Source organism: Scyliorhinus canicula, chromosome 2 (genome assembly GCF_902713615.1).
Source record: "Scyliorhinus canicula chromosome 2, sScyCan1.1, whole genome shotgun sequence".
Lineage (NCBI taxonomy): Eukaryota > Metazoa > Chordata > Chondrichthyes > Carcharhiniformes > Scyliorhinidae > Scyliorhinus > Scyliorhinus canicula.
This window is the reverse complement of record NC_052147.1, coordinates 196,044,531-196,056,909: the sequence shown is the minus strand read 5'-3', so window position 1 is coordinate 196,056,909 and position 12,379 is coordinate 196,044,531. Positions and strand designations below refer to the sequence as shown.

The 12,379-nt window shown below is 44.0% G+C and overlaps 1 protein-coding gene across 1 annotated transcript in view; it reads right to left on the bottom strand.

Moving 5' to 3' along the window:
- Nucleotides 1-12,379, bottom strand: part of LOC119961858 (titin-like) — a 408,409-nt gene that overhangs the window by 291,732 nt on the left and 104,298 nt on the right. The window contains 6 exon segments of the mRNA XM_038789292.1: nt 4,387-4,674; nt 4,784-5,062; nt 5,172-5,450; nt 5,586-5,864; nt 5,990-6,271; nt 10,622-11,185. Of these exon segments, the coding sequence (XP_038645220.1) occupies nt 4,387-4,674; nt 4,784-5,062; nt 5,172-5,450; nt 5,586-5,864; nt 5,990-6,271; nt 10,622-11,185 (1,971 nt within the window).

The window sequence follows — 12,379 nt, the reverse complement described above, 5'->3', positions numbered from 1 at the left end:
GAATACCTTTAGGTACATGCAGGTTCGGGCATCCGTGAAAAAGCAGGTGCAGGAATTCCCGGCTGCCTGCTCGAAGGATACAGGACAGGGTGGTCTCGGGCGTGGGTTGGGGATGGCAAGATATCGGAAATATACCGGGAGCTGCAGGAGGCGGAGGAGAAAGTGCTGAAGGCACGTGGGAGGAGGAGCTGGGCATGGAGCTGGATGAGGGCCTGTGGGCTGACGCCCTGGGCAGGGTTAATTCCTCCTCACCTTGCGCCAGACTTAGCCTGATTCAGTTTAAAGTGGTGCACCGGGCGCATACGACAGGGGCGAGAATGAGTAAGTTTTTTGGGGTAGAGGACAGATGTGTGAGGTGTTCAGGGAGCCCAGCAAACCACACCCATATGTTCTCGGCGTGCCCGGCGTTGCGGAGTTCTGGAAGGGCTTTACAAAGGTTATGTCCAAGATCTTGGACACTCGGGTAAAACCGAGCTGGGGATAGCGATATTGGGGTATCGGACGATCCGGGAGTGCAGGAATCGAAAGAGGCCGGAGTTCTGGCCTTTGCCTCCTTGGTAGCCGGAGAAGGCTCTTGTTAATGTGGAGGGACATGAATCCCCCAAGCATGGAGGCTTGGGTCAGTGACATGGCGGGGTTTCTCAGGTTGGAGAAGATAAAGTTTGCCTTGCGAAGGTCTCTGCAGGGGATCTCGGGCGGTGGCAACCGTTCCTGGACTTTCTCGCAGAATGATAGGTGGAGGTCAGCAACAGCAGAAACCCAAGGGGTGGAGGGTGGGAGGGGGATGGGTGGGTTGTTTTTAAGTTATTGTTAGGGGCGGATGCCACATTTTGTTTTGTTTTTAAATTTTGAGCTGGATAGAGGGTTAAGTGTTTTTGTTGATGTATTGCTTTGTTCCCTTTGCATTATTTTCTTTTTGTAGTGTTTTGTAAAAATTATTGAAAAGTTTGGAATAAAAACATTAAAAAAAAAGACATGGATATCGGCAGATTCAACGTGGTTTTGTGAAAGGGAAATCATGATTGACAAGCGTATTTGAGTTGTTCTTGACAAAGTAACATTCAAGGTGGATAGATTGGTGTACTTTGATTACCGAAAGGCATTTGATAAGAACACATTGGGGGCGATTCTCCGCTCCGTGGACCAAGTCCACCGCGAACAGGGCCCGGGCACGACCTATTCTGGCCCACAGAGGGGGCCAGCATGGCGCTGGAGTGGTTGACGCCACTCCAGCATCCACATGCGCAGTTGGGGCAGCTCAATCCTGCGCATGCGGGGAACTTCTTACGTGCGCCGGCCCCGACACAATATGGCATGGGTGTTCAGGGGCCGGCCGTGGTGGAATGTAGGCCAGGGCGGGGAGAGGCCGGCCCGCCGATCGGTGGGCTCCGATCGTGGGCCAGACCCCTTTGGAGGCCCCCAGTGAAGGAACCCCTCCCCCCACAGACCGCCCCCGAGAGTTCCCGCAGAGTTCCCACCAGTGACCAGGGGTGGACGGCGCCGGCAGGACCCTGTTGTGTCGGAGCTGCCGCTCGGCCCATCCGGGCCGGAGAATCGGCGCTTGCCGTTTGCGGCGATTCTCCGAGCGGCCCAGCACGATTCGCGCGGCACTGGTTTCGGGGGGTGGGAGAATCGCTTGCGGGGGTCGGGGCGGCGTGGTGCGATTCATGTGGTGCCCCGGCGATTCTCCCACCCGGCGTGGGGGGGGGAGAATACCGCCCATAGTATCGAGGTTAACATATCAACATGGAGAAAGATTCACGAGCTGACAGGAAACCGAGAGTAGGAATAAGTGGGTATTTTTTGGATTGTCAATCTCTAACTAATGGAGTGTCACAGGGATCAGTGTTGGGTCCTCAATCTATATCAATTACTTGGATGAAGAGATGGAATGTATGGCGGCAAAATTTGTTACTGACGATAGCTAGGAAAGTAGTTGCTAAGAGAACAAAAATCATCCACAGAGGAATTTAGATAGGCTGGCACGGTAGCACAGTGGTTAACATTGTTGTTTCACAGCGCCAGGGTCCCAGGTTCGATTCCTGGCTTGGGTTACTGTCTGTGCGGATCTGCATGTTCTCCCCGTGTCTGCGTGGGTTTCCTCCGGGTGCTGCGGTTTCCTCCCACAGTCCAACCATGTGCAGGTTAGGTGGATTGGCCATGCTAAGTTACCCTTACTGTCCAAAATGTTCAGGTGGGGTTACTGGGTTACGGGGATAGGGTGGAAGTGTGGGCTTAAGTAGGGTGCTCTTTCCAAGGGCCAGTGCAGACTCAATGGGTTGAATGGCCTCTTTCTGCACTGTAAATTCTATGTAAGCCTATCTATATGTTAAGTAGGTGGACAAAGTTTGGCAGATGAAGAATAATATGGGAAAATGTGAACTTGTCCTCTTTGGTGCAAAGAATAGAAAATCAGTATTTGAATTGAATGGAGAGAGAATGAAGAACTCAATGGCACAGAAGGATCATGTGAATCGCAAAAAGTTGGTATGCAGGTACACCAAGTGATTCGGAAGGCAAATGGAATGTTGATATCTATTGCAAGGAGAATTAAGAATAAACTCAAGTGTTGCTGCAGCTGGACAAGGCCATAGTTAGTACTTGGTTAGCATTTGGAGTACTGTGTCTCCTTAACTTAAAAAAGGAAAAAAATTGCACAGGAAGCAGTTCTGGGAGGGTTCACGTGAACGATTCCTCGGATGAAGGGATAATCTTATGAAGAAAGATTGAGCAGGTTGGGCCTACATCGATTGGATTTTGGAAGAATGAGAGGTGATCTTATTGAAACATATAAGATTCTGACATGGTGGATGCTGGGAGGATATTTCTTTTTGTGGGGCAGTCTGGAACTAGAGAGCACAGTTTAAAATAAGGGATCTCGAACGTAAGACTGCGAGAAGGAGAAGTATTTACTCTCAGAGGGCTGTTAGCTGTGGAATTCCCTTCTCTTGAGAGCTGCAGAGACTGGGTCATTTAATATATTCAAGGTTAAGTTAGCTAGATTTTTGATAGATAAAGGAGTCAAAGATTATGGGGAGAAGACAGGAAAGTGGAGCTGAGGCCAGCATCAGATCGGTCAAGATCTGATCGAATGGTAAAGCAAGCTCAAGTGGCCAAATGTCCTACTCAGTCTCCTAGATTTGGGCTGAATTCTTCCAAAATGGGGCTATGTCCCCACGCCGGCGTAATGGGCCCCCGCACTTCCAGTTTTGAGTCCGTGCATGCACATGGCGACGGCATCCAGCAGCCCCGCGCCATGGCGGACTCAGACCGCTGAGGCATCTGGAAGATGTAGGCCCCCCCCCGATTGGCCGCGCGCCCGAGGATCCATCCGGCCCGATCTCTCCCTCGGCTGCCCGTAAGGTGCCCGATCCCTCCGCCATGGACTGAGTCGTCAGCCGCCACGCGAGCATCCCGACCAGCCATAGCATGTTAGTTGCACGCCATCGGGAACTCGGATGGTCGAGAGCGAAGGATCGCTGGGCAGGCCTCTGGCAATGGCCCCCCAGCTGCGCGGAGTACTACCAACCAATTTCCGGGGCCCGGAGAATCGCCGGACTGGTGCTGGGCCCGATTTAGTGCAAACTGGATTCTCTGCCCCCGCGCCAAACATGATTTCGCCACGGGGCTACGGAGAATCCAGTCCCTTGTGTTGTATCCTAACAATCTGTTGGTACGTCAGTTACTGAGATTAGCTAACTCAAAACATTATAGCAATTAACTCTTGGGCATTCCAGGAGTCCCTTGGTTGCTTAGCAGGTTTATCTGGAAAATAGCCGAATAGCAGACCAGTAACACACAAGGTTCAATTCTCAATTTGTGCTGAGTTTGCTGATCATAGCCAGAGGAGTTGTTGTTTCATTACAATGGTTCTGAGCATCATTGTTCAGAAGGGAAAAATTGCACAAGTTCCCATTCCCAATCTCTGGCTAGAACTTTGTGCATACAGATATTGAGCACAGACAACTTTGTGACTCTGGATAAATTATTTCTACAGTCAAATATCCCATTAACATTCTCTGCTGAGCTCCATACATAAGTAATGGGCAGTTAGACAAAGTTCAAAAAAATGCCATGGAATTGCACCTTGGTAAGAAATCAACAACTTCAAGAGAGGAAGAAAGCAAAGAAAGTGGTCTTCAAAAACCTTCAAAGTTGCTGAGACATGAGAATACGACAGCAGTTATTGCATTTGCACATCGAATTCGCAGCAAGTAAGCTACAAGCAAATGCAACAAAAAGTTGGCTAAACTTAATCAAATGATCAATAAAGAATATGCTTTGAAAGAAAATAGGTTTGCAATTGTTTGGCGATTCAAATTGAGACAGCAAAAGAAAAGATGTCAGTGCAAAGTGCAGAAGCAGAATTCAATTATTTGTTCAAACCTTTTATACTTAAGACTCCACTGCATTCATCACTTCCTGCAGAATTAGTAACTTTGCAGGAGTAATCTCCCCCATCTGCAATCTCTAACTGATTGATCTTCAAAGCAGCAGTGTTATCTTGGCATGGCATTGTGTACTTTTCATTGGCTGATATTTTTCTGTCATCTTTATACCAAGAAATATCGACTGGGATAGAGCCAGAAAATTTGCATTCCATGTGGAAAGAAGCACCCAGAATACTCGTCATTTTTCGTAATTTTTTCGTGAAGGAAGGTGCAATCATGCGATCTGTCCAAGACAGAATAACAAATCAATAAGATTACCGAAACAAAATTAAAATAATGCTCAATATTACAATGAGCAAAGAAAATACAAAATTAGACAATTCGATACTGACCCAGCACAGTAATAAAGGTTTTGCAACTGCAACTGCCCACATCATTTTTGACCTCAAAGGTGTATTCGCCACTATCCTCATTTTCTGCAGAAAAAACCTTTAGGCTGGCAACCTTATCTGAGAAACTGATCTTATATTTTCTACTGGGTATCAGCTCCGTTCCATTCTTGAGCCATTTAATTTTTAGTTCTGGTGTGCCAGCTATTGTGAATTCCAAAGTTGCTGGGTTCCCTGCAGTCACACTAATTGGCTCTGCTTTTTCTAGGATATTTGCAGGATCTGCGGCAAAATGAAATGATTAGTAACCATTAAGAAAACTTAGTAAACCATCATAATTTGATAAAATAGGAGTCTTGCATAAAAAGCGCAAATACATTCTGAAGCTAACCTTTCGCAACTAATGTTGCCAGACATTTTTGACTTCCGGCTTCATTTTCTGCAATACAGGCGTACTTTCCACTGTTGTTTATTTCAACAGCAGCAATTTGAAGAGTAGCAATATTGTTCTCAAAGGTCATTTTGATATTATTACTCTCTGTAAGAACGTCTTTATCTTTCAGCCAAGTTAGAGTGATAGGAAGTGAGCCTTTTAGGCTGCACTGAAACACAGCTGAGCTTCCCAAAAGTGCAGTAGTATTTTCAATCTTCTTCACAAAGGATGGTGGTTCTAGTTTAAAATGAACACACAGAAGATGCATTTGTATGGGTCCATTTATGAAATGATCTTTTTAAATTTCTCAACATCTACTTATGATAGTAGATCATGAAAGCATTTCCCTCACTTTCGGAGGACATTACTAACCTTTTAACTTTGCTGTTGTACTGCAGAAACATTTTCCGACTTCATTGGAAACGGTGCACTGATAAGCACCGACGTCTGAGGACTCAAAGAAGCTAATATGGAGAGAAGCATGAGTATCTTGGGAGGCCATCCTGCACTTCCTGCTAGTTCGAATAAGCTTCCTGTCTTTATGCCAGGAAATATCAAATGGTGCTGTGCCAGACAACTCACATTCAAGAGTGCAACTGCAACCCTTTACTACTTCAGTCGGTTCAAATGTTTTGATAAAAGAGGGGGGCTCTACAAAGGAAAGCACAAAAATCTCATGCTAAAATTCTAATTCAAACAATTACTTTTCTACAAGTAGTGAGAGAAAGCAACATAGATGTTGCCGAATGTGAAACCAACGGCAATATCATACAGACCTTTGATTGTGATGGCAGAGCTGCAGCTATCAGTACCAGCTTCATTTTGTGCTTCACACACATAATCCCCACTATCTTCGACATTTAGATCATGAATCTCAAGAACAGTTGTAGAATCAGCAAATGATATCTTGTGCTTTTCAGAGGAACTGAGAACTTTATTATTCTTGTACCAGGCAAAACTGATTTCAGGTGACCCTTTCACTTGGCACTGCAAGTGTGCTGAATCACCTTGTTTCAATAGCAATGATGGTTCTAGCTTCTTAAGGAACGAAGGTGGTTCTGAAGGAAGGTTTGAAGAAATATTTTAAGAGATGCCAAGGAAGAAGCATTTACAAGAAGAGGACTAATATCACTCAGACAATTTAAAGAAAAGATGTATCATGCAACATATTAATCATTACGAGTGATAACTGAAAATTTTAAATTCTTAAGCTTTACAACTTCTTTAAACAAAGATAAAAACAAAATATTATCTATTTAAACACAAAAATAAAACTATTAAATTGGTGAGAGATATAAAGCAGCAACTGAAGTGTGGAATTGAAGCCAACCCCTGCTGCATGTTGCCCAGTAGCAGGAGGGCAAGCCATGCAAATTGCTATTTATTTCAGCAGGGCTGGAAGATTTTTATATCATAGAATGGTTCCAGCACAAATGAAAGCCATTAGGCCTGTTGCATCTGTGCCTGCCGTCTGAACAAGCAATTCACCAAGTTTCTTTTCCGCCATTTCTTCTTCATCGAATCCCTTCAGTGCAGGAATGGTCATTTGGCCCATCGAGTCTGCATCGACCCTCCAGAAGAGCACTCTATCAAGGTCCATTCCCCCTCCCTAGCCCCGTAATAGCCAATCCACCTAGCCTGCAGATCTTCAGATAATAATCAAATCCCCTTTAGAGACCCTTAATCAAATCTGCTTCCACCACACTCTCAGCCAGTATATTCCAGATCCTCATCACTCACTGCATTAACAAGTTTTTCCTCATGTCACCACTGCTTTGCCATTTACCGTAAATCTGTGCTCGCTGGTTCACGATCCTCCCACCAGTGGGAACATTTTCTCCCCATCTCTTCAGTCCAGACCTCGCATGACATGCCGCTGTCAAGTCTCCTCTCAATCTTCTCTTCTCCAAGCAGAACAGTCCAACACTTCCAGTCTTTCTACATAACTGAGGTTCATTTATCCTGGAGCATATCTTGTAAACCTTTTCTGCACCCTCTTTAGTGTTTTCTCATCCTTCCTAAACTGTGATGTCCAGACTGGACACAATACTCCAATTGCGACAGGTTTAACCCAAACCACTCTCTCAACCTGTCTTGCCACCTTCAATGATTTATGTGTATACACATTTGTGCTCTGTTCCAGCACCCCCTTTAGAATTGCACCCTTTATTTTACATTGTCACCCTGCGTTCTTCGTACAAAATGTAATCACTTCAAACTTATCTGGTTTAACTCTCTTTCTGCCACTTTTCCATCCATTCCACCAAACTGCATATGTCCTTCAGAAGTTCTACATTAGCATCATAACGCTACCAAGTTTTGCATCCTTACATTTTGAACTAGTGTCTTGTACACCAAGGTCCAGGTTATTAATATAGATAAGGAAGAGTAGGGCTCTTAATGCTCATCCTTGGGGAACTCCATTACAAACCTTCCTCTTGTCTGGAAAAACAACTGTTCGTCACTACTCTTTGCTTCCTGTTACTCAGCCAATTTGTATCCAATGCTACTGTGTCCTTTATTCAATGAGCTCTAACTTTGATCATAAGTCTGTTGTGTGGCATTTTAAATGTCTTTTGAAAATCCATGTACACTACATCAATGGCATTGCCCTCATCAATCCTCGATTACCTCATTAAAAATCTCAAGCAAGTTAGTTAGACATATTTAGTTAGTTGCCCTTTAAAAAGTCATTGCTGGCTTTCTGTAATTAACACACATTTGCCTAAATGACTATGAACTGGCAGTCTCTCCTCTTAGCCTCTTTGCTCCTTTGTTTATGTAATTCCCGTTTGAACCTTCGATATTTGGAATTGTATTATCCAGCTGACATCTGCCATAAGAACATTTTTTTTGATTCATCTCCATTTCTTTCATCAATTTGTGAGCTCTGTATTTGTTTTCACTAGCATTCACCTTCATGGAAATATACCTTGACTGTGCTTGATCTGTTGTTTCTTTAAAGACAGCTTATTGCTTGATTACATTGTTGTAACATTGTCTAATCTTTGATTTAAATTTATCTGGGCCAGGTCCATTCTGACTCCATTGAAGTTGCTTTTTCACAAGTTAATTATTCTTACACTGGATTGAACCTCATGATACAATGATCGCTTAAATGTTCCCCTATTGACATTTTATCCAGTTGGCCCAGCAAATTCCCAAGAACAAAGGGGGCGGAATTCTCCGCTCCCCACGCGGCCTGGGAGAATCGCGGGAGGGACTCCCGACATTTTGTACGCCCTCCCGGCGCCCCCGCGATTCACCCCCCCCTCTCGGAAAAATCGCCGCTCGCCGTTTTTCACGGTGAACGGCGATTCTCCGAGCCCGATGCACCGAGCGGCCAGCCCTTCACGCCCGTTTCACCATGGCAGCAACCACACCTTGTCGCTGTATTCGTGAAACGGGTGCCAGATGCCCGTTTGGGGCATCTAGGGGCCCGATTTGGACGGGAGCACCGCGACTGTGCTCCGGAGAGGACAGGCCCGCGATCGGTGCCCACCGATCGTCGGGCCATCGTCCAAAACGGACGCACTCTTTCCCCTCCGTCACCCGGCAAGATCAAGCCACCACGTCTTGCCGGGCGGCGGTGGAGAAAGACGGCACAGAGCATGCGCGGAGTCGTGCCGTCTGCGTGGTGATGTCATCCGCGCATGCGCGGGTTGAAACCGGCAACCCGCTCATGCACAGATGACATCATGAAAACCGCCGTTCGCGCGTCATTTCTGGCGGCCGGAGGTCGCGGCCGGGAATGACGGGTGCCCACTCCTAGCCCCCCGGGTGGGGGTGAATTAGGTGCGGGGAGCGGGCCCCAAGGCCGTCGTGAACCACGGTTGAGTTCACGACGGCCTCCACGATTTTTGGCCTTAGTGGAGAATACCGCCCTGTTCAGCAATATCACCTTTCTCTTTGAACTTAAAACAAGCCTCTGCAGAAAATTAATCTAAGCACAATCTGGGAACTGCTTCCCTTCAGCTTGTATTCAGGTTACAGTCCACCATTACAAATATTCTTTTATTCCCTGTGGTTCTTTTTTCACTTGTTGCCAGCCTATAGACTACAAAGAGCAATTGCATCTTTTCTTGTTCCTTATTTATAGCTAAATAAATAGATCCCCTTGATCCCTCTGTCACATTCCCTCTCTCAAGAACTGCAAAGTTCTCCTTAATCAGTGCTATCTTCCTCCTTTTCTATCTTTCCTGCACACCTTGCATCAAGGAATATTTACTACCAATCCTACCCTTCTTTGTGCCAGGTTTCAGTTATCACCACAACATTGGTGGAGGGGGGAGGAGAGAACCAGAAGACTCTGCCACCAGCCAATAGTGGGCTGCCTCTCTCTAAGAAACATGCCAAGTGTGTGTGGAAAATCTCCCTCATCATGTTTCTGTGTGCGTACCTGCGTCTGCAACTTGCCAGTCTTATTTAACACACATATATGCTATGTGAATCCGAATTCAATTGAAACAAATTATGTCACAATCCTAATTGCAAAGTAAGTTGTAATTAACTTGACTGTATTGAAAGAGGAACTGTCTAATTCCAGTAGATTCTACTAATATACGTCGCTGACTTGTCCTCTTTACTCTTTCTCATTATGTTATGAGGAAGATATTCATACAAGATCAAGATTATCTTTGGACAAATTTCAAAGATGTGCAGGTTAGGTGGATTGGTCATGCTAAATTGCCTTTTTGGGTCTAAAGGTTATATGGGATTATGGAGTTGCAGGGATAGGTAGTGGGCCTAGTTAGGGTGCTCTTTCAGAGGGTGGGTGCAGACTCAATGGGCTGAATGGCCTCCTTTTGCACTGTAGGGATTATGATTCCATGAAGCTTAGAATATTTTAATTGGGAGGGAGAGGGGATATTCAAGATAAATGCCTGTTTAACTAGAATGAAGAAAAACGAAGATTTCACTGTGATAGAAATATCCACTGTGCATATTTCACTTACAAGAATAAAAGCAGAATTTACCTTTGATGCACAAAGTGATACATATAAAGCATGGTTACTCTATCAGTTCTACAGAATTTGCATGAACTTCAATACTATATCTGAAAAAATGGAAAATTATCCTTAAGGCAAGATATATGAAGAAAAAGCTGAATACAGCTTCACTAAATTGTGAAAACGAGGTTACCGTAAATAAGAATCAGCTGCACTGGAAAACAGCCTTTAAGCAAGATGTTTTAATTAAAGTATTATGATAAATGTTATTGCACATATGTAAAATATGCAAATCAAAATTAAGAATATATGATTTGAACAAACCAGAAATAGGGTTTGTTGTCTAACCTGCAACAAGGAATATTTCCTCAAATAAAAGTTTTTAAAAACCAAATAGTTTTATCCAAAGTAACCACAAGTGTTGCTTACCAGAGGTTTGCAATCTACAACATTCCTTACCTTTTACAGTTAATACCGCTGAAGAGGAATCACTTCCAGCTTCATTTGAAGCAGTACAGACATAATTTCCTGCATCTTTCAATTTGGTTTTCAGGATTTCTAAAACTGCTACCTTGTCTTCAAATGTAATTTTATAATCTTTGCCAGAGTGAAGTTCGACTCCACCTTTTTTCCATGACATCTTAACTGATGTGTCTTCATCTACTTGACATTCAAGATGAGTACTGCAGTTAATTATAGTCTGAGTAGATTCAAGAGTCTTACTGAAATGTGGTTTGTCAAGTACTGTCAGATCAGCACTGCAAATGTCAGTGCCACAATCATTGGTCACTTTGCAAGAATAGCTTCCTTTATTCTGAACCATTACATTGTTAAGTTCTAAAATACGCTTGTTGTCTTTGACTGATATTTTGCAGTTCTCTTCATCAGTAATATCAACGCCATTCTTCTGCCAAGTGGTATGGATCACAGGTGATCCAGCCACTGTACATTGAAGTCTTGCAGTTTTGCCCACAAATGTTGTAAGTGATTCCAGTCTAGTTATAAAGCTTGGTGGAGAAAGTTCTACAAGAGAAACATCTTGGTTAGGATTTTCATTTTTAAAGTTTTGAGTTAGTACTTATTTGAGACTGATATGTTGTCCACATTTACTTTAAAGAAAATGACTTTAAGGAAAATTAGAAAGACGAAAGAAAACAGATGACATTGATACGCCCTGCTGTATTTGTTGCAGCAATCATACAGCTCACCATCAAGAAAAAAACTAATTTCCAAAACAATTATCTGAGTAGCAAAATCGATTTGGATATCATGGTTCTGCATTGTGTTCAAAATTAAGTATTTTTCTTCTGAATGTGAAACAATATACATGGAGGAACAGAAATATATTTTGTGGTTTAAGTTCAAAGTTTAAATATAAACCAAGCCGCTACACAGACGTATTAATTTGTTGCAATGATTTTGTAATGCTTTAAACACATTATTGGATCAACTGGGGAGAAATGCCACCACTAGGAACTTCCTGAGTCCATCATCTAACTGAAGAAAGCGTCCTGGCCTGAAGGTTTTCTGTTGTGGGCTGACCCTTTACACTGATGTCTTGATAGATGTATCCATGAGGGATTTTGAGCATTTCACAATCCTGCAAAGAGCACCTCAAATTCAGGGAAACCCCTGATAGTCCACCTTTCCAATGGGGCTGCTGGCCAGACATTGCTGCCTGCCCTCCCATTGGGCTTCCCACTTCACTTGTCATCCTGCTGCGTTTAATTGGACAGTGCTCACTGAGGTGAATAGGTCGCCTTCAGGAAGATCCCGCCACGGTCACTTTTGCGCTGGCATTAGAACCGTGATCTAATTGGGAAAATTCAACCCACTCTATCTCATAAGCAAAACAGGCGTTTTTTCAGTATAAGAAACACAATAGTGATTTTACAAAAAAAACAAAAATTAAATATAGATATGAATAAACTTTTCCCCTTGGAAGAGGGATCAACGGCCTAGGGCATAGATGGAAGGTAAGAAGCAGGAGGTTTAAAGGAGATGTGAGGGAAAACGTTTTTTACTCAGAGGGTGATAGAGGTTGAAACTCACTGCCTGAAAGGCTGGTGGAAGCAGAGACCCTCATAACATTTAAGAAGTATCTAGATTTGCGATGCCAAGGCATACAAGGCTATTGGCCAAGTACTGGAAAATGGGATTAGAATAGTTAGGGGGTTGTTTCTGACTGGCACAGACACAATGGGCTGAAGGGCCTTT